We start from the raw sequence: 23,488 nt of genomic DNA on the forward strand, positions 1-23,488 counted from the left end.
AATAATAATAATAATAATAATAAAAAGCAAAAAAAATAAATGCACTAACAAAGGAAAAAAAAAGAAGTTTCATATATAACTAAAATATTGTAATACATAAATAAAATCACTGCCCTGAAATTTTAGCTTATAAATTTGTTATTTATATTAGTGATAGTTTTTAATAGAATGATGCATTTGTTAACTAGAACTAATATTTTAAAATATCAGAAATAAACAATGGATACCCTCCAAAAAAAAAAAAAGAAGAAGAAGTTTGTCTGTAGGGAAAGACGCTTTGCTGACTGTAGAGGTTAGCCTCCTTTCTCATAAGTAAAGGAACAGCTCCATGTCTTGAACTGAAGTTTTCACTGGTAGGTAAGGCAAAAGTTGATGATGCAGTGATGTATAATCAATTTAGATGTTAGTAAGCAGTAGATGTCCTGTGTATTTGTCAAATTAACAATTTTCACTACAAATCTCAAACAACAGTCAATTAGAAAAGAGAAGAGTTGAAAGAAAGGGACTTACAATGATGCATGTTGGCACTTCACGAAGAGAATACTCTGCCTTATTAGGAAGCTCCTGGTTGCCTGTTAGCTCATACACAGCAGGGTAGGACAGCAGGTTCACCAGTGCAAGGAAGGACTGGGGTAGGGGAAGAGACATTGAAATAACTTGTTATCTTCAATACTGCACAGAAACAGTCATTTGTGTAAATGTTATAGCTGAATGTCTATGAGGGACAGCTTTTACAATACATCTGCCAGTGTGAGATATCTATTCATAATAGGTTAAAAAATAACAAAAGTAGCAATAGCCTAAGATCTCCCAATGCTCACATAACACATACAAGGAGCACTTATAAGAGTCAGAAAACATTTCAGAGTGCTGTGTGATTCCTCAAGTTAGATTCTGATGAAAAGGAAAAGTTACCTCCTTCTCAGTCTGTAAACTATTATATCTAAGAAAATACAAGAGAGCAATACTCTGAGGCGAGATAATAAAGTCTATATATTCTCAGGCTTAGTCTATAATGGTTTAGCTAAAATTTACAGAACTTGCCTAGTTAAGAGAATACTATGCTATGCAGGAAATCTTTCACTCTAGGTAGTGTAGTGAGGCAGAGAGGGAAAAGACTGATTATCAGGGAAAGCCTGGTAGAAAAGTGCATCTCGACATTACCACGAAAGAACCTACAAGAGAACTAAAGCGTTCATGGCCGCCAATGAAACAACTGCACAAACAAATTCACCAAGCAGGTGTTAATAGAAGGGTAATTTGCTCATTCCAATATAACTTTTAAAAATTCACCTTAATATCCAGAGAATATACCAAAGGTAAAATATGAAAACTAAAAATGCTTTAACCATTTCATACTAATCCAGCAATATTTACATATACTAAAATCTCTTCTTCTTCACTATAATAATGGATTACAAATATAATTTACAAAATGGATAAAATATCAATCATATATTAACACACTGAGGCTTTCTTATTATTTACAAAGACAGCTCTATTCATGTTTCTGAATTCTCCTTTCAAAGAAAAAAAAAATTCTGTCAGCATAAAGTTGTGGTAATTTTTGATAAACTACTCTTAGAAAATTAAGTAGAACTTCAGAGGAAAATAATCAAATAACTCTATTTGAAAACAAATAACCTGCAGGTAATTTTAAAGAGACTGGAGAAGACTTAGTAGATTACCACAAGAACAAACAAATCCATTTCTCACTCACTAGACATTTTTAAAAGCAGTTATATTATAACTCTAATGTGTTAAGCATTCATAGGAATGAAAACATTTTTGATGCAATCGTCAGTTGCCACAGAAGTACATTAAATGTGTTGCTGGTACCAGACATAATCCTAAAATTGAGACAGCACCAATCATCTACATACTCACCTGGGTTTGGGAATAACAAGGTCTTCTGCATTAATGCTAACTAAGCTAGCTGAAGGCCACATGGCTAATATTCTTTTTTTTTCTTTTTCTTTTCAAGTTTTTATTAGATATTTTTCCATTTACATTTAAAATGCTATCCCAAAAGTTCCCTATACCCCCCCCACCCCTGCTCCCCTACCCACTCACTCCCATTTCTTGGCCCTGGCATTCCCCTGTACTGGGGCATATAAAGTTTGCAAGACCAAGGGGCCTCTATTCCCGGTGATGGCCGAATAGGCCATCTTCTGCTACATATGCAGCTAGAGACACGAGCTCTGGGGGTACTGGTTAGTTCATATTGTTGTTCTACCTATAGGGTTGCAGACCCCTTCAGCTCCTTGGGTACTTTCTCTAGCTCCTCCATTGGAGGCCCTGTGTTCCATCCAATAGCTGACTGTGAGCATCCACTTTTGTGTTTGCCAGGCACACACAAAATTAATATTGGAATTTAAAGCTTAAAATTACTTAAAGTAACAAACTTCTATGGACTAAAACTTTGAGGTTCACGATCACTATTCAGTCAAAATATTTCAATGTCTACTGCCCATTCTAGTTATGCCAGGTGTCAATTATAATGTAAATGAATAAATAGTCCCTGCCCTGAGGACAGGTAGGCACACCATGAGGGTGAGATTATTCCCTTCAGGATTGTAAATGGCCGGTTGGTACTGTGCTCAGCAGAGAGCTCAGAGAGGATGAGGAAGATTACAGTGTAAAGGGATGTGGGGGTGTGGTTTACAGAGAGCTGACCTGAAACTCATAGAAATGCTCTGTCAATATGATCCACCCTCTGGGGAAAAGGCAGCAGTGTTTTCAGGAAACTAGTGCAAATTATCTTTATACTTTAGAAAGAATTCTCTAAAGAAAACTAATTTGGGTATGTAGACAAGAATAGTAGGAGGCATGAAACTAGTTCTGATTCCAAATTTTCAAGAGAGGCATGGATAGTCCTATTATATCAGGCCTCTTCTCAAGTCAGCAAGTGACCCCAGGAGGTGATATGAAGTGTGGACATGCTGACTCATGATAGAGAACATGCTTCGTGTGCACAACATCCTGGGGTCACTTACCAGCAACGAGAAAAAAATCTGGATAACTGCTTGTTTTCTGAATAGATTTAAGATCTATTCCATAGGAGACACTATAAACCTGGCCAAAAATCTGTGGCAGAAAAATAACAGATCTTAAAGAAAAACCTACCACTAATATTTTGCTAAGTGGACATACCATCAAACTTCCTTCTCCTAGATTTTTCTCTCTCTGCTGTAATATATTTTAAAAATTTATCCACGTGTATCTGTCTAATGCATGTCATGTATGCTCATGTGCCCACATAAGGGAGAAGAGGGTGCTTGATCTCCTGAAGCAGGAGTTAAAAGTAGTTGTAAGCTACCTGACATAGTTGCTAGGAATCAATTTTCAGTCCCTTAAAAGAGCCATGCATTTTCTTTCTCGGTATTTTAACTTCTTTAAGATTTATTTAATTTATTTGCCTACTTATATGTCTGCCTAGTGTGCTCAGAGGTCAGAGAAGGGATCAGATTACTCGGAACAGGGAATTACAGTTAGTTACGAGCCACCAATGAGGATGCTAAGACCAAATGCAGGTCTTCTGGAAGAGCAAGAGGTGACCTTAACTGCTGAGCCCCCTCTGCATCCCCTGCCACTACTTAGCTCGATGCCCACAGACCAGTGCAAGTCTCTGCCCACATCCAAGGAGCTTCTGCCTCCAGTGAACAGTGGTTAATATGGAAACTCACAGCAGGTCAATGCACAGAGAATACATTTTTATGGAGTGCTCTACCACACATTACCCTCTTCACTCAAGACTTAGGACACAATGTAGAAGAGGGGGCAGAAAACTTGAAAGTTCCAGAGGACTGCTTCCAAACAAGGAGCTTATAGACATGACAGGAAGGATACACTTATGAACTGTCAGCAACAGCTGCCTGCATGGGACCTGCACAACACAAAGCCAGTCAACAGGCCAACCCGGACTGTGAGAGGCTGACGAGAGAAGAGCCAAGTTTTCTTCAGGGTGTGGTACCTGGTAGGTAACCGGTTCTCCATTCATGTCCTGACACCCGTGCACACATGGGTGGCATGAACTGGACTCAGTGGGTATTAGAAAAAAAGAAGTAGATGACATGAAGTTTGGGAAGGATGGAGAAGAGAAGAAGTGGCTGTGACCAAAACACACTGCACACCTATAGAAATACTCAACCAATTAATAAAATCGTATTTTTAAAAAGGTAACTTCGGGAGCATGCACGTCTCTGGAGAGAAAAGGTCAGCAAAGATGGCACGGAGAGTTTGGGCAGTAAGGTGTGAGGAAGGCTGTGCTGGGGCTTTGATGGTTACCAGCATGAGAGCACTTGTGTCTGCCAAGCACCTCCTCCGTTCTCCTCCCAGCATCTGTGCGTGTTATCTACTTCAACTGTCAGTATGACTGCATGATGGACATCATTCTGAGGGACAGCTGACATCTGAGGACAAGTCTAATGCACTTTGAACAGTTCTCTATGGTGGCTAATAAGAGAAAGCTTAAGAAGCAATCGTTTAAGCAGAGGACCTTATGTAGATAGAAGAAGATACTGGCTTGGGATAAGAACCTTCTTTTACTGCTTTTTTGACCTAAAGAGTTCCTTTTTTTTTTTCCTGTTTATTACATAAGACCTAATAAACAAAGAGTGAATCAATTTAATTCTAATATATTGAATAGAATATATTATTATATTATAAATTATAGTTAATTATATATAATAAAATTATTATAACACATAATATTTTATGATGTATATTATATATAATAGTATAATACAATCTACTTTTTTCAAATACAACTTGAAAATACAAATAGAGGACTACTTGGCTATGAGGGAGTTTTGTTCTTGTTGCTTTGTTTTGTTTTGAATGAAGGCCCTCTCTGTGTATCCCTGGCTGTCCTGGAACTCACTCCATAGACCAGACTGGCCTTGAACTCAGAGATTCACCTACATCAGCCTCTGAGTGCTGGGATCAAAGGTATACAGCACTACCACCCAACTTAGGGGTTTTTGTTTTTGTTTTTAAATAACAAATAATTGTGGAATTCTGTAAATTGTGGTCATTCAAGTCTACTAAAATTAGGGATTTCCTATTATTCTGTCAATAAGTTGAATTACAATTTTATTGAGAATATTAACTAGCCATGCGTTTCTATGGTAAATCTCAGATGACCATAATGCATGGACTTATCTTTGTATTTTATGTATGAATGAGTCTTTTACTCATTTCTAATTCCATTTAAAAGTTCTACTCAGCCTTCTCGGGCACCCTCACCTTACTCTATGCCTTTCTTCTTGGTGGAAGTGGAAGCAGCTCCTTCTTAATCAGCATTACATCTTCTAATCTCTATTTATGTGGGGTCTTAATCTCCCTTTCGTCTCTTTGGCTATCAGTCTTTTGTATTCACATCAGTGTTTCCTTGATTTTGTTTTCTGAAAGAATTTACCTGCAATTCATACCCTATTTCCTACAGATACTTTAAAATCCACAGGTAGAGACATCTCCTTGTGTCTATGAGGGAGTTCTAAACAACAAATTCCATTTCCCTAACTGTCAGAACATGTTCCAGGAATGGAGTCCTGTGAGGCAGAGTCTTGTGACCTCAGTGTCTTCAAACTGTGGGATTGTTCTAGGAATGTGTTTTTGTGCTTCTCCCAGGTGCCATGGATAGGCATGAGTTTACTTCAGATTACTCATCGTGGTTTATGGGTATTACTTAAGTTTATCCCTTATGTGTATCTATGGCAAAACATGATTTTGCCACACACTGCTTGTCCTTGTGACTGTTTACAGCTTGAACTCATGAGAACTTCATTCAAGTGACCTGTCTTAACACTCAGAGTATAAACTGTCTGATGCTCTGAGTAAAGTTGGCTAGTGTGTGAGACTTGAGTCAGCCTCACTCACCAGCTCCATTCTCCCAGGTCCCACCACCTCTACAGTGGTGACACCTACCTAGCTTTTTATGACTGGGCCAGTTTTGTTAAGCACATTTTAAGGGCCAATTTTATTTTAATAATTAAAATATCATGAAGTAGATTGTAATATTGAGATGTTATCTTTCAATATTCATGCAATCTTTGGTCACACTCTTCAATATTCAGTATCAGTTACTGATATTAGTAACTCTAAGGGTTTTCTTCATCAAGCTAGTGAGTAGTGTACCAATTTCAATCATATAAGAGATCTCTTCCGTCTGCCACACTTCTCTACTCTCCTGTGTCCTGCATCGTTAGCTTCTGATCTGGTTTGTTTCTTTTTTTCATTTGCTTTGCTTTAGGTGTGGTGTGGCCTTTTTTTGTAGTCAGTGTGTAGAAAATTCAATCATTATACTTGTATTTTTATATTTTAATATAAATATTAATGCTAAAAATATCCCTCTTAGCACTACTTTATGAAAATACACCAAAATTTATATAGTGTATTTTTACTTTCACCCAGCATGACAAATTTTTATAGTCCCTTGTGTTTTGTCAATGTGACAAATGCTTGGGTCATCTAGAAAGACAAACCTGAGAAAATGCACTCATCAAGCCAGGCTTTACACAAGTCTCTAGTGCATGCTATTTATATTAATGACAGATATGGGAGGACACAGCCCATCATGTTCCATGCCAGCCTTGGGCAGGAGGTACTGGGCTTTATAAGTCAGCTAGCCAGATCAGCCACAGGGAATAAGCACTAAAGTGTTTTCTTCTAGGGTCTCTGCTTCAGTACCTGCTGAGCTTCTCTCAACAATGGACTGTGCGATTAGTATACGCGAGTCAGATAAACCCTTCCCTTCCTGAGCTGCTGTTGGCCATGGTGCTTATCACAGCAATGGAAAACTCACTAATACACCGACTATGGCCATTCCAGTCTTCTTTTCTAGTTCTGTATCTGCATCTGTATCTTTACTTAAAGGGAATTTCACAAAGACTGCATATACTGGCAACTTCTTTTTCTTACTATTCTTGAAATTGCTTATTGATTTTACTCATTTATTTGCACAGTGTGTGTGTGTGTGTGTGTGTGTGTGTGTGTGTGTGTGTGTGTGTGTATAGCACACACATGTGCATGCTATCACATGTGTGAAGGTCACAGGACTGAACTCAGTTGTCAGCCTTGGTGACCAGCATCTTCACTTACTGAGACTGTTGGGACATCTCACTGGACCCAGATCATCATTTTTGTGTGCTTTGAAAATCTCTAGTTAAAACATCAAATCCTTTTAAGTGTGAAACAATTTAGTACCATATGTGTTTTCAGGCCACTCTTTTGCTATCTGCTTTTCATTATGGACCCTCAGCTCCTTTGGTTCTTACTTCCCAACTTCTTCTGGGTTTTTTGTTTTGCTGGTTTTTTTAGAATTTTTAACATTATAGGGTAGCTTTCTCTGTACTGTTTTTCAATGGTTCCCTAAGGAAATGTTGGACAGTAGGACTTTCTGGAAATGTCATGTAATCTGAGCTGCTTGATATTGTAGAACACCACTAATTACCCGAGATTCTAAACAATGAAGAAATGATAAGTATGACTGTGTAGTTAAGATTATTATCAGTATTTTTGTTCTTTGAGAATTTTACACGTGCATATAATGTATTTCAATCAACTCATAACCCAGTTCTCCCCAAAACTCCTCGAAGACCCACCCACAGCCTGAACTTTCCCTCCTCCTCCCATATTCATGTTTTGTTTTGTTTTGTTTTTTAATTTACTGAGTCCATTATATGCTGCCCATATATTCAGGGTGTGACACCATCCACAGGAGCAGGACCACAGGAGCAGAGGCCACACTTAAGGAAGCTGACAATCCCTCTCCAGAAGTCATCATCTGTTAAAATCTATATACAGGGTGGGCGTTATAAGCTGCTCCATCCTCCATGCTTGGATGTTCACTGGTTTAATATTGTGCAGGCAACTGAAGCTACTGCAAGTTCATGGGTTCATTTAAACTGTCACACCTACAAGATACTATCTCTCCTTCTTGACCTTCAGGGTTCTTTGGATCTTTCTGTCCACTCTTCTGCAATAGTCATTGAGCCATGAGAGGAATAAGGTTTTTTATTTTATTTTTTATTTACTGTATATTTAAATTATAGCATTGGGACCACATCTTACCATATTTAATGACACAGCTGAAGAGAGAGACCTGGGAGATACAAGAAAGGGACTGGAATTCAAGTACATGTTTTAATGGACTTCATTATATGTTGAAGCTATAATAATATACTAACTGTAACTTAAAATAGAAAAAAATAGAACCAAAAGTGAGAAGACCCCTGTGGGACAATTGAGATCTCAACATGAGTGCTATATTTGTTTAATACTATGAATTATCATTTGGGGGATATTTTAATATCTGAACTAGGAAAATAAATATTTTTTTCATGAGGAAATTCAATCCTATTTATATTGATATTCCCAATGCAAAGTCAAATAACTTGAATAAAATTCCAGTTACCTTAAACTTTCATGAAAATATACCATATATAATTACAACCTATACCACTGTACTGATTTATGTCATTCATGAGGGATTCTGTAACTGTGTGGAGCCATATAGTAACATGCCCATCTTCCATGATGATGGGGCCACATATTCTACCTCTATAGTGTTACCTATCTGCAATCCCCTCTTCCTCTCTGGAAAATCCAAACTTCTACCTGGAGACCATTTTTGCCATAAGTGATGGGTGTGTATACTGGCAGGACTTTTCTCTGCCATTAGTAATCTAGGTTCTGAATGTTAGAGGAGGTGGCATTTGCTCTGAGCCTGGCGGATCTGATTAGCACACTGATCTCCAATGCCACCCATTTCCCTGTGGGAACTAATTTCCTTTTTCTTTATGGAGGAAAGAAACTCCATATACATCTGCTGCATTCCTTTACTGATAGACTCTTATGCTGAGGCCTAACTTGGCTAAAAAAATAACTCCCCTGTCACATAGACATCTGTTGTATTCCTTGACTGATGCCTATCTTGGCTACTGTGAATAGCGCCATGATAAACGTGGATGTGCATGCAGCTGCACAGAATACTGGTAACATAGCTCTAGGTTTAGTTTTCTCAGAAACCTCCATAGTAACTAACACACATAATATCTACTGTCATTTACACCTCGCACAATGCACAGAGCTTCCTCTTTCCCTGCATCCTTGACAACGCTTGTTTGGGTCATTGGTCCTCATTATGGCTGAGGTGAGATGGATTCTCAGTGTGGTTTGGGTCATTGGTCCTCATTATGACTGAAGTGAGATGGATTCTCACTATGGTTTGGTTTCTATTTTCCTGATGGCTCAAGACATTGAACATGTTTTCATATATTTATTAGCATATTTTTGTCTCTTTTAACAACTATCTGTTTAGTTCATTGGACTGTTTTTGACTGGGCGATGAGGCTTTGGGGGTTTTAAGTTCTAGAGTATTTTCATGCATTCTGGATATTAACCTCTGTTAGATACAAAGCTGGCAAAGATTTTCTCCCAGTCTATGCTTTCTCTTTCATCTCTGCTTGTCTCCTCTACTGTTCAGATTTTAAATATCATGTGACTCCATATGTCAGCTTGTCTGGCTCTCCAGTAAGTGCCAGTTAACTGCCTGTTTTACCCTCCCCAGTGCTGGAACTACGATCATATGCCATTGTGCCTGGTTTGGAGAATTTGATTTGTGTTTCTTTGGTTTTTGTTGGGTTGTGCGTCGCATATTATAATTTCCAATTTTTATTTATTTATTTATTTGCAGTTAGGGAGGGGAATGCCACAGCATGCAAGTGTCTAAGGCCAGAGAACAACTTGCAAGAATGCGCTCTCTCCATTACCACATGTGTCCTTGGGGTTAAACTCAGATGACCAGGTTTGGCAACAAGCATATTAATCCACTGAGATATCCCACTAGCCCCATTCACTCTTGTTTCTAATGTAGATTCTCAGGATCAAGCTCAGGTCCTTGTGCTTACTGACATCTCTCCCCAGCCTCAGAAGGTACATTCTCAGTACTCCCAGCACTAGTAGATAGAAGATGAATTTGGGGGACAGTTACATAGGCTGGTGGTAAGCCACAGGATTACTACAGTTTACCCATATAGCTTATAGTCTGGGGGGCTACCACATCTTGTAAAACCTACTTTGTGGTGTTGTCCACACCAGACTCCCAGCTCCATTTTCAGCTGCCAAATAATCCTAAACTTGAAATTCTGTTCTGCTAGCTTTCTAGACTATAGTTACCATCCTTAGAAGATAAGTGGGTACTTTTCCTGAAGTTAAACTCTGTAGCCAGGATTGATGGCAGAAACACTTGGGAGCAAGAGGCAGAGGGAACTCAGAGAGTTCAAGGCCAGCATGGTCTACATAGAAAACTCAAGGCCAGCCAGGGTTACATAAAGTCACCCTGTCTCAAACAAGCAAACAAGCACTGCCTGTTAAATAGACTGTGAAGCAGGAGCGTCCTGCAAGGCACTGTCTTGCATTTACTGCCTGGTTTGGTCCCTCAAACATTTTTTTTTTGAAGTGGTTATGGAGTTTATTACTAAGTTGTCAAAAGTTACCTATGCAAGCTATCTGAAAGGAAAAGTGAAAAGATCCTAAGTGGGGAAGGGCAAAAAATTCTCCTTTCTCTTTTCCTTATCTCATTGTCCTCAGTACTTATACATTTTTCAAAATACCTGATCACATGTTCCAGANTACTCTACAAGTTCACACACAAAAATCAAATCATAAATTGAGAAGTTTACAACAGAGAATGATCACATGCATACCATAGGTAGTAATTACTAATGGCTAAATATCCATCACCTGTATCAGATCCACAGGTTCNCTGAAGGTTTAAAACCATAACTAAGTTATTAGTAAAGTTTTTCAGAAATAAACACAGTCCATTTTACATCTTCTAGCCTAGCATCTATAATAAATCATTAGTTTCATTTTTATGACGCCCTCAAACATTTTTAACCACTTAATTTTTAAATTATTTTCTAATGTTCATGTATTATACAAGAGTGAACTAGCCTAACATCCCAGGGGGAAAAGAAACTTCTGTAACAATGGGGAGGATTTTAAATAATTTTATGGCATCTTTCTACCCAAAACTGTTCTGGCTTCCACTAGGGAATCATTATTTTAACCAAAATAAATTAGGTGTTCCATACAGGAAAAGGCATTGAATTTTAACAGCAGATATGTGAGCATTTAGAACACTGCTGCCTGCCCGAGTCCCTGCTCCACTCTCGCCAGCAGCATCTTCCCTCTGCTGTTCACCTTTACTCCATCCCGACAACTTCATCAGATTCAAACTCAGGGGTCAAAAAGCTTCCTAGGCAGCTGTGATTCTGGTTTGCTTCGGGACACATTGTTTTCATAACATACCTAGCATGTTATTACTCTTTATTAAGAAAGAAAAAATATATAATAAAAATAACATGAAAGGAAAGTATCCTTCCAATATATTTTTACAAAGAATCTTGGTATTTTACAGTTCACTAACTTTACTTTTTAATGAAAAATATCTTGAGGTAGTAAATGGGAAAGGGTTCACTTAAGATTAAGTTTGCTGCTTGTATGTGACACAGGTAAGGTTTATGGAGTCATTTCTGCTCCTCAGTACCCTTCAAGTCTATGCACATGACATCACACAGCTTCTTACCTTCTGACAGCTTCGGTCAATTGGGTCCACTGGGGTAGCTCTGGGATGAGTTAGCCTTACATCATCTCTTCCACATTCAAGGTTGGACCATAACTCAGTTATAAGTGCACTAATAAAGCCTAGGAAGAAATATTACTTATGTCATCATTATTACTTATAGCATCATTTTTACCATAGTATGAAATAATATAATCAGGGTTAAGGGAAAAGGTAAGATTATGTTTATGAAAAGATTTCCTCACAGAGGAAAAATATTGATTCTTATAGAAACATTAGTATAATCTTTACCCTTGATAGAAATGGTACTTGCTATTCTTACTAATGTTTAGAATACTTTATCTCCTGGATACCATAAAGAATGTGTTCAGAAGGTGGAGGAAGAGAAAGGAGAAATCACAAAGTAGGGCAGGCATCCAAGGAATACGTTCACTTAATGGAATATTCACTTAAAATTCCATGTTTGAAACAATTCTGAACTTTGCTTTAATGCAACCTTTAAATTCTCTTGAGTCAAATACTATCTGACTAAATGAAAATGAATATTAAAGCTGATTATTAAATTCTTCAAATCATATGTTGCCTATAAAAACCTAATATCTAATCATAAAGTCTGTATGCCTTTATTCCTAACTACATTCTAAATATTTGTCCTTATACCCACAGAAAACTATAGACCTCATCCTTCATCAAGGGAACTTCCCTTTCCAACAAATGGAGACTGTTATAGAAAGCCCCAACCAATCAAATGCAGAGTGGTGGAGCCCCGTTCCAGTGGATACATCTACAACACAAATTCCACATACAGGGCTCAGGGTACATAGCAGAAGATCGGGTGAAAAGACAGGAAGAACCTGAGCTCAGGGTTCTTCAACATAGTCACAAACTGGGAAGTAGAATTTTAGAGGTAAAAATATTCCAGAAGTTTATCAAGCTAAATTTTCAGTTATTCATCTTCTTTACAATGATCACATTTTATCCACTTGGGGAAGACTTGCCTGAGTTCTGAAGAGCCACTGCACCTGCTGCTGTGGATGCCACCTGGACAACCAAGACTTCATAGCCAAACTCCTTCTGCCTGCTGACCTAACATAAAGAACACAAGGAGAAGCAAAGGGCACAGCATCCTGGTTATACACTGTGCACACGTACAGAAACAGCCACTTACTGTTCTTCAACAGTTAGAATACTAGACATTTCTTCTAGGTGATGGCAGCACAGAACAATGAAACCCTTACAGTGAATTAGTACCAATGTAGTATTTGTAACCACTTTACTTCTGGTTTGAGTTTAATCCTAGCTCTTTGATTTTAATGAGTCACTTAGTCGGGCTAAGTGATTATGATTTGTCTCATGTACTAGCAGGGGTGTGATCTTTGCCAGCTGCAGAGAGTTTAATTCTAGGAACTCTGGACAGGGTATAAATGGGACAGTCCAAGAAGGCCTGTGGCAGCCCCTGCTCCTCCTGTTGCTGCTGGTCCCTGCTGATTCCTGCTGGTACATTTCCATTGCTGAATTGTTGCATTGCTGGTTTTCTAGACTGGTAGGTAGTCTGACAAAGATTGGACTTGCCCCAGGAACCCAAACAGCAGCAAGTAGCCTACAGAAGTCTGTCTCCTTTCCCTCTAGCCTTCTTTCTCTCCTACCTAGTATTGCGGGGTTGGACAGGCTTAGGGTGGAAAAAGAGTTGAAAGGGAGGTAGAGGTATAAGAACTCAACAAAATAGTTAAAAATAAATATAACAATAATTTTCCTTGGATTAGAATCCATTGTTCTGCAGTGAGTGTCACAGATGACCAGGAAGAGAAACACTTATCCTTCCTTCCCAGCATCTTCCTCCCAAAGAGCACCCTACTTCATAAGTATCTCCCACAAGCCCTGAAAATTAGATTATTTAGTAGCCACATGCTTTGCCCACTTCCCAGATATTGTGAAAATGGAAAAATTTATCATAAGTCAAAGACACTATACTAAACAAGGTAAGTCTTCAGACACATGGTCATGAACTAGAAAAGAAGAAATCTGAGTTTTAGTTTGACCATTACAACTAGCCAGCTAACAGCTCTATGAAACACACTGTGTAACTAGCCTGAGCATCCACTTTTTCTTCCACAAAATTAAGAAAGTAGCCTAGCTTCCAGGCTTTCTTGGAAAATATCTGAGGAGGTAAATGATGAAAATATCTGGAATAGCAGGGCACATTAACATGTGATGAATATGCTAATGAAGAGCTTTGGGCTGTAAATCCCCAATGTCAAAGGAGCAATCTCTTCTGCGAGCAGCCAGGGCAATGCAAAGAATATTAGGTTTTGAAATTTACAGACATAAAAATGACATCTAATTCTAGATGTATCATGTAAAGACATGCCTGCCTGATGTGAAGCACCTGAATGAAGATAATGTGTGTGAACTACTTGCACACTGTCATGACAACAGACAGTATCAACACACAGGAAGCCTTCATGATGATAAACAGTATAAACAGAATAGGAAACCCAAACAGGTAATTAGTATACAAGGGCAGCTCTAAGCTTGGCTATGTGTGGAGAAGCAGGGAAGACTCAAAATAACATAAAGACTGTGCAGGAAGAAGTGTCTGTGTGTGTGTGTGTGTGTGTGTGTGTGTGTGTGTGTGTGTATTACATATAATAAACTCTTAAATGTGGAAAGTTGGAGAAGGGAAATGTATACAGGGTGAAATAGAACTAGAAATCTGAAGTGATATTAGAATAAAATAAATAAGACAGAGTAGGAACCTCATACAGATGGATATGGTAAGTATGCCATAAATTGAGAAACAGAGGTAACTATCAGGCAGAGACAACAAAAACAGTTATTTATTTTCTGATAATTTTAAACAAAGGAGGAGATTCAAATTTAAGAGAGTAGAGGGGAAGCACTTGCCATCAGCAACATAAAATATCAAAACACATTAGGAAAGAATGGATTCCAGGCCTGGCTACATCAGCAAAGTGATGTAGCATGAGTTCAATCTGCCTGAACCCACATTTGGGGATGAAGAACGGCAGGGGAAGCTGGGCTCAGTAACACAAACCTAGCATTTCAACACTGAGGAAGAGAAAAGGTCTCTAGCCTAGCCCCAAATTAGTGAGTTCCTATCTCAAAAAATAAGATGGAGCTCTTTGCCATCGTGCAAGACGGTAGGTGAAAAGGCTGATGGGCCAGACACAAAGGAGAAGGCTAAGGCACTCCTATAAAGGACAACCCAAGGCTAAGGAGCCAGAGGGAAGCCCTACACTGCCAAAAGGCTGTAATGCTGATTAGAGGACCTGGAAACACTCACAGTCTGCTGTGTATGCTAGAAAGGTCCTGACAGGGGTAAACAACTCAGCTGCAAAACCTTTTTATCTCCCTGAAATTTTCCATTTGTCTTCTCTTTTCTTTCTTTCTTTTTTTTTTTTTTCTTTTTTGTGTTGTTGTTGTTGTCTCTTATTTATTTAATTATTTATTTATTTATTCAATTTACATCCCAATTTCAGCTCCTGGTCAACCCTTTCCACAATTCTCCCCCCAATCCTCTCTCCCCTTCTCCTCTGAGTGGGGGCCCCCCACTAGGCATCCCCCCACCCTGGCACATCAGATCACTGCAGCAATAGATGCACTCTATCCCACTGAGACCAGATTGAAAAGAGAGAAAAAAAAGAATTTTAAGGGGTGGGTCTTGCCAACTGTCACAAAAGCAGTTTATAGTGACAAGAACAGAGATAAACACACGGTTAAGCTTAGCAAGATATGTTCATGTTATTTGGCCAAGGAAGTACCAAGGTAGTGGCAAAACCAGGGGAAGAAAGCTTTCCATCATCATGTGAGAAGCTGCACACACACCAGCTGTGATCATCCCCAGTGGAGCACCATGGGGACAAGGGTGGTGTTCTTAAAACAGCTTAAGCAACGGCTTTGCTGTCTGGGACTGGACCTATTTCCCTCCAACTCTTCTGCACAAAACATACCAGAAACCTGCCATGCCCACCTCCATAAAAACCGCTATCAGTGATGTGAAAATCCCAAACACCTTGCTGATGTTTACTTCAAGAAGAGGAAACCTTACAAGTCCAGGCTCCAAGAAGGGGAAGCTTTGACAAGGATGGGGGAAATACAAACTTACTAAGCAGGATAAGGTTGACCAGGAAGCTACAGACTGGATGGTTTGCAAAGGTCAGGCTATTACTCAGCTCTAGGGATGTGCGCAGCAGTCCTTTCAGACTTTAACAAATGCAATTTATCCTCACAAACTATAGGTATAAATTTCTTGCCAAAAACCTAATTAAAAAGAAGATACAGTTTTAAAAAGTGGAGAGCAATTTAGAAAGCAGCAGTAATCAACTTTGACATCCATGCAAGCATTGCAACACACACACACACACACACACACACACACACACACCAGCCTTGATCCTAGCCAAAAAAAAAAGTTGTTATGCAGATAAAGATCCTCAAAAGCAGAGCTAAGATCCAAAAGTCCCAGAAATGTCTTCACTATGACAGAAAAAAAAAGCCCGCAAACTAATTATGAATCAATTACTTCAAACTACTTTATTAAATAAATTACCTTGTCAGTTTTATTTAACAGTAGAAAGTAATCGCTCTAAAGAGAAGTTTGTGTCTTTAAAATCCCTGAGGCCTAAACCTTCAGAGATATATACATTTAGATATAATAGGATTTTTTTCCCAGAAATTCTACCCAGTACATATGGAGGTATTATATCACGCTTATAAAACATCTGGAAAATTAACTGAATTTTTCAATTCCATCTGGCTACTTGCAATTTCAAAACACAGACACAGACACCAATATCTACTACCTAAAGCTTTCCTTTTAAAAAAAAAAAAAATCAAGTGTTACAAAGCAACCCGGGATATTAACTGAAACTTAATAAGCTCACCACACATGGAGAGTAGAATGATGCTCTCAATGGCTTTTATAACCACAGTCCTTTTGATTAAAGCAGATGGCAGTTCATACCTGTGGCTTTTTTGCATACTGGCTGAGCATAAACGTCACACATTCATTGATGGCACCTGTTCTCTGAAGAAGCAGCAGTCCTTTGGGGGTGGCTGCAAAATTCAGTAAATCGTCCAACAAATTGTCTTCCCAGGCCAGACTAGGATAGGGAGAGGATGGGAAAGGAACACTTAGGACTCTCAAAACAGAAAAGATTTAGCATCGGCACGGACACTAATGAAACTGACAGTATACACTGACTGCAGATTACTCCATAGGTATTATGAGATGAAAAGGGTTTGTGAGGATTTTGTCAATTGTACGCGGACAGCTTCCCATCAGTGAGTATTCACCTCAGGTGCAGCGCATTGACTAAGTTCCCAGTTTCTCTTGAGGATTCTGCTGCCTTTGCATCCCCTGCACCTCCACTGTCCATTACTTTTGTGCATTCTTTTTATTAAAGTATTTGCTTTCTCATGTTCTAAATCCTAATACATGTGGTTTCTCTTTTATTTTCATAAGTTTTTATTTTATTTGGAAGTTAATAAAACCAGGTTTTCTTAGATCACAATTTTAAAACTGATAACTTTGGCAGAAGTAAAAAAGAGAGAATGAAAGAAAGAACGGAAGGAAGGAAGGAGGGAGGGAGGGAGGGAGAAAGGAAGGGAGAGAAAGAAAGCAGAAACCGTAGAAAAAGTAAAAACCTCTATACTCTATAGATATATTGCTCAATTAAACTTTTTAAATAGTATTTTCTACAATTGAGAAAAATATACAATTAGTTTATGAATTAAAATATCATTCAGAGTACCAAGAAAGTTAACTTAAATCACAGAGATCATGCAAACGGTTAACATACAAGCAAGAGCAGCCCAATAATGACATCACATGTTAGCCCCAGCCACTCTTCTGCAGATAATAGGCTCTGCCAGGTGCCACACAGTCCAGAAGGTACAGGAGTGATAACTTCAAGAACTACAAGAAACGTTTGCCTGCCCTGACACTGATATGCAATTAAACTACTGAAGAATAAGAACATGTGTTTGGGGATACCACTTTGGGGTGGTGATGTGGTTTGAAAGAACAGCTATTTCTCAACATAGAAGATTAGCTGGGCATGGTGGCACACACCTGTAATCCAAGTACTTGGGAACCAATGGCAGAGGCAGGAAAATCTCTGAGAGTCTGAGGTCAGCCTGGCTTACATAGTGAATTCCAGACCAGCTAGGGCTGCACAGTGAGAACCCAGCTCTCTACCTTAGAGCACTTGCATGAGGACCTGAGAATGAACCCCAGCAGCCAGACAAGGAATGGGGATGACATTATGAGGCCTATAGCAATACCTTCTTTGGGAAAATAGCTCTTGCCTTTGGGAGACGGAATTTTAGCAAGACCTTGCATCCAGTTTAGTAGAATGCCCTGAAATCATCTAGATCTATGTACTCAACTCACTATCACATTGTGTACTCAGCCTGGTCACTCAGGTTGAACCTGCCTTTAAAACAACATGGAACTTACCTTATTATTGACTGTATTTCCCATTTCCCAGCTTTTACAGCCTAAACTAAATGTGTTGCTTTAACCTTAAATTATTATTCCATGGCTCTGATACAGAAGTGTGTGTGTGTGTGTGTGTGTGTGTGTGTTCTCATGCATGTGGTAATCATTTTCTGAAAGTAGCCATGAGTCTGAAAGCAATCTCAAAATAAGCAAATAGCTACAAATGTTAGAAGTGACATGTAGATGGATATAGGATGGTAACATCTGTGCCTCTTCCCAATGCTCTTCTGAGTCAGTTGGAACCAGTAAAGTAACTTCTGGTGAAGATTTTTGTTAGGTAAAGCTCTTTGTTAGGGAAAGCTGCAGGAATAGATCGGACACAACAGAGAAAGCAGACAGGAATCACAAACTAAAGATGAATGAAAGGCAGTGAAGGAAAATAGAGAATTCAAATTTGGACTCGCTCTTGGACTAAACTATACTTTTTATTAAATCTCTTTCTTCATTCCTTGATGTGACATTGATGCCAAGGTCCATCCCTGCCTGAGGATTTATAAGCAGCTAATTGTGGTTGTGAAGGGAGAGACATTGTCTTCAACTGTCTTCACTGACCTCAAGTGTCCATGCTCCAGAAACAAACCCTTATCCTTGTTCCTATAAACAATCCAAATGCAGCCAAATGGCATAAGACCAGAATACAAGGTTAGTTGGGGAGTGGAAGGGGATTAGCAGAGATGGAGTGGAAAAGAGACAAGAGAGGGGTTCTGTTATAGACATACACTACAAACACATATAAAATGGCATAATTGAAGCCATTATTATGTACAATTAGCATATGCTAATGAAACACTAAAATAAGTTTTAGAAAAGTTAAGCCAAGCCACTCACACAGGAACATACCTATGAAATATATGTCATTAAGTCAATAAATTAGTCATAAAATCAATAAAAGAGTTTCCACATTCACCACATATAAAATGAGAAACAAATTACATGAGTGGTACCAGTACATAATGTAGAAGAGTGTATATAATTATGAAACATAAGTGTTGCCACGCTTTAATAAATCTTCTCTGGAACTATTTAATTGCCTTTCAAATGTTAATAAGGGGGCACTGAGTTTTATTGCCCATTCCCTTAAGAGGCAGCAGTGGTAAATGATGTGAAGCAGCAAACTGTATGCTCCACTAGTGTGCTGGTTTGAATGAGAATGGCAGCCACAGACTCAGATTTGAATGCTTGGTCATCAGGGAGTGGCATTATTTGAGAGGAATTAGGGGGTGTGACTTTATTAGAGGAGGTGTGGCTTTATTAGAGTAAGTGTGTCACTGGGGATAAGCTTTGTGGTTCAACCACCCAAGCCAGATCCAGTGACTCTTATCTTCTTACTGCCTGAGCATCTGGACACAGAACTCTGAGCTATTCCTCCAGCACCATATCTGTTTCCATATGTCACTATGCTTTTAGACATCAGCTAGACTAAAACTGAGTAATGCTTTCCTTGTAGAGAGTTTCCATGGTCAGGGTGTCTCTTTACAGCAACAGAACCTGGAAATACATCTCTGGTGATTAATTTCATGGTACTGTGGGCTGAGCTTTGCAGATCAAAGAACCCTCTGTAATTTTATCCTCCCATTTTTAAGAAGGTCTTTTAATGGCTGGTTGTGGCAAATTTAACATCTTTTCTTTTTCTCTGTGATTGAAATCTTCTCTAAGGTCACACAGTGATTTGGCTCACATAGTGTGAGGACATTTTGATAAGGCTAATAGAAATTTTATTTGGTATTTTCAAGCAATAGGCAGATTAAAAGGACATGAGTGCCCACCAGAACTATGTATCAGCTTCTCCATTCTCCTGTGCAGAGCTTATGAAGCTGCTTCAAGAAACTTGGCAGGAATCTGACATTGGGCCAGGACAAGGAAGTAGGTTTCACCCAGGAATCTGAGAATGGGCCAGGACATGGAAGTAAGCTCAGGCAGGACCTGATTTTAGACCAAAGAAGCAGGCTTCAGGCAAGAACATGACTTTGGGCTGGGACGGGGAAGTAGGCTCAGATATCTTGGTCATCCTGATAAGCTCCTAGAAACAGTGATCTAGGAAATTTGTTTATGGCCTTGCTTGTTCCTTGACTATTTGTGTTTAGTGCCTTGTTTGTTCCTTAACCTAGAAGTGACCTTATTACTTACATGTAATTAAAATGGTATAAAAGCAGACTGGGAAATAATAAACCCGTTTCAGCCTCAGAAGAGGCTACAGTGTTGTCTAATTGTCTTTTTCTTTTTAATCCTCAATCCTGGGCTAGAGAACCCATTGACTGACTGAGCTGGCATGGTCATTCTCTAGTACTATACACACCATTAAATGCGAAGCGGGAGCAGGATCTTCCAAAATATGTTACTACTACTATAATAATAATGTTAGTTTTTATAGATTGCTATTATTTTACTGTTATCTAGTTAAGCTAACTCTTATTCTCCCAAACTTGGACTAGACAAAGCCCATTCACTAAATTCATTTCTTCACTCATTCAAAAAAATCAGGTACCTGCTATACATTGACACAAGACCACATAGCCGCTATAACACCTATCTCATAGAAGCTCCCTCAATAAAAGAACAAAAGATGCTCAAATATTTCCAGAAGGTAAACTGAATTATTAGGACAAAAATGATATATACACTTGTAATATACTGTGAATTGTATTGAGTTTTTGGCTTTTTTTGAGAAATTGTAATGAGTATTTATGTCAATCTGACTAGATTTGAAGAAGAGCTAGAAAAGTGATTAAGCATTATTTGTGGGTATATCTGTGAGTTTTTCTCCAGGGGATTTTGGTGTACAAATCTCAATAGACCAAGTGGAGATGATCTATCTTCAGTGTAGAGAAGGTGCCATTTAATTGGATGAGGATCCAGAAAGGAAGACAACAGAGAATTTAACCCTAGGAACCCAGGAGCACTCTTTTGCCCTTTGAAACCAAAATCACCAGTTTCCTGGCCTTCGAAGCCCAAATCTCACAACAGGAGACTCTAGACACTTGGACTAAGCAATATAATCAACATCCCAGAATCTACTTTTCAAATATCCTTTCCTACATAACAGCGGGAACCAATACCCCTACTTGATTCTTTCCTCACTCATACACTGATCCATGAATCTATCCTACTGGTTCTCCCTCGAAAGCTCTAATAAACACAGACAGCAACAACAGAGGTCAGGAAACATCTTCTGCCCTAGCACTGCTTTCCTGTAAGCACATACTCATAGGTAAAACACTGCCTCTTTTCACCTATTAATCATTCCATACTCTGTAGGAAGGAAGAATGAATTTAGGGCTCTTGAATAAGTAGTGCCTCTTCTCCAGTACACTCCATCCACAGTGGTGGTTCTCAAGCTGTGGGTAGAAACCCTTTTGGGGGCCATATATCAAATATCCTGCATATCACATATTTACATTTCATTATAGTAGCAGAATTATAGTTATGAAGTTGCAATGAAATAGTTTTCTGGTTGGAGATCACCACAACATGAGGAACTGTATTAGGAATTCCCAGCATTAGAAGGCTGAGAACCTCAGCTCTATAGGAAGCAGTTCGCCCTAGTAAGCATGTATTCTGCTCTGTTTTACATGCAATGAAGTTGAGGACAGTGAGGTGTGCATCTCAGGAAAGCTATGTCTACAGATGGGGACTAGACAAAGCCTGCCTAAGTTTTCCATACTCTCAATGAAAAGGAGAAAAAGAAGAAAAGAGAATGTGTTTGTTAGCCATATTATAAATAAACATACATGAAAATTCCAGAGAATGAACTACTTTGAACCTTTACACTTTTCCTAGCAGTGGCCCACACCTTTAATCCCAGCACTTGGGAAGCAGAGGCAGGCGGATTTCAGAGTTCAAGGCTAGCCTGATCTACAGAGTGAGTTCCAGGACAGCCAGGGCTACACAGAGAAACCCTGTCTCGAAAAACCAAAAAATAAAAAATAAAAATAAATAAAAATAAAAAGAAAGAAAGAAATTTAAACATTAACGGATTTTATAAGTTAAGCTCTATCCTATGAAAGAGAAAGAAGCAAGGTCAGCATTTAGCAAAGAAGATCCCTTAAAGCCGTACCTAGTATGATGCACACTGTGCCAAAGCTCAACTATAAACTAAAGTAAAAACTTAGAACATGTAGATCACTAAACCTTAGTTTAATAAATCATTTCCCTGTTAACCTAATATAGTCAATTAATATTTCTAAAGAAGCACAAATATATACTGTGAACTATTAACTTACATAGTTGTCAAATGCTGAAACCATAATTAAACTGCACTCTTGCCATATTTTGAAAACTAAGTGTCTCTCTCTGCCATGTAGAAACATTTTACTTCTACCATCCATGCAAGATTCCTTTCCAGTTTTAGTATTTGATAATTCTCTGATTTTTCTGATAACTTTACAATCCACCGAGCTTCCTAACACAAAATATAAATACAGGATGAAGTAAAAACTATTCATTATTTCTACATTTGTAACAACTATCACATAATCTACAAATAATAGTAATTGTATAAATGTAATTTACCTTGAACCTGTACATACACAGTTTAACTTCCTGGAAAATATTTTTCTACCATTTTCCATTGCATTTCAATTATTTCTAAATTATCTCAACAAATACAATAGAGAGATGCAAAATAACAATAATTACCTGTTCGGAGACTCCTGGCTCACTGAGGAAACTGAATCAGAGCCCTCTACTGGAGTGGGGATCCTTTCCGATAGCAAGCTTGTCTAGGAGAAAATAACGGATTAGTTCACTTTTCTGCTTTTCTGACCAATGACACTATTCACAAGATTTCTAATGCTGTAGTTCTGTTGTTAATCCTTGATCTATTTTAAGTCAATTGCTTTCAAAATTATATTATCTGGCTCAATGAAATTGAAAGACTCAGCAATCCACTGGTTTGTACATGGCTCCTGCTGCATCATGTACTTGATGTTTTAACCTCCACAAAAGAAGGGGAGTCTATACAAAGAAAATTCACCTCAAACTTCTGCTAGCAGAATAGAAACCTTTGTGGTAATCAGTTAAAGGCTTAGACCCTAGCTCTACTGAGAAGGAGGTTCTAAAGTCACCCTGTGCCAAGTTAAGAAATATGGATAGCTAATACCAACTACCACAATGCTAGAGAAGTAATATTTAACCTAGCATGGTGGTACACACCTTTAATACTAGCACTCAGGAGGTAGAGGCAGGCAGCTCTCTGTAAGTTTAACACTAGACTGGTCTACATAGTAATTTCCAAGGAGAGCTCCATAGTGAAACTCTGTTTCAAAAAGAAAGAGAGAAAGAGAGGGCGAGGGAAGAGAAGGGGAGGGAGAGGGAGAAAAGAAAGGAAAGAAAGAAAAGAAAGAAGGGAGGGAGGGAGGAAGGAGAGAGAGAGAGAA

At 38.6% G+C, this 23,488-nt stretch overlaps 1 protein-coding gene across 3 annotated transcripts in view; it reads right to left on the reverse strand.

Annotated features, from left to right (window-relative positions):
• Tbc1d32 (TBC1 domain family member 32) overlaps nt 1-23,488 on the reverse strand; it is a 201,917-nt gene that overhangs the window by 110,564 nt on the left and 67,865 nt on the right. For all 3 annotated transcript variants that reach the window (XM_029542476.1, XM_029542475.1, XM_029542474.1), the window contains exons 17-21: nt 22,749-22,831; nt 16,575-16,713; nt 12,589-12,676; nt 11,594-11,712; nt 511-627 (exon numbers count right to left, since the gene is read on the reverse strand). In XM_029542476.1, coding sequence (XP_029398336.1) covers nt 511-627; nt 11,594-11,712; nt 12,589-12,676; nt 16,575-16,713; nt 22,749-22,831 — 546 coding nt within the window. The remainder of the gene's footprint in view (nt 1-510; nt 628-11,593; nt 11,713-12,588; nt 12,677-16,574; nt 16,714-22,748; nt 22,832-23,488) is intronic.

Source organism: Mus pahari, chromosome 9, assembly GCF_900095145.1.
Source record: "Mus pahari chromosome 9, PAHARI_EIJ_v1.1, whole genome shotgun sequence".
Classification (NCBI taxonomy): Eukaryota; Metazoa; Chordata; class Mammalia; order Rodentia; family Muridae; genus Mus; species Mus pahari.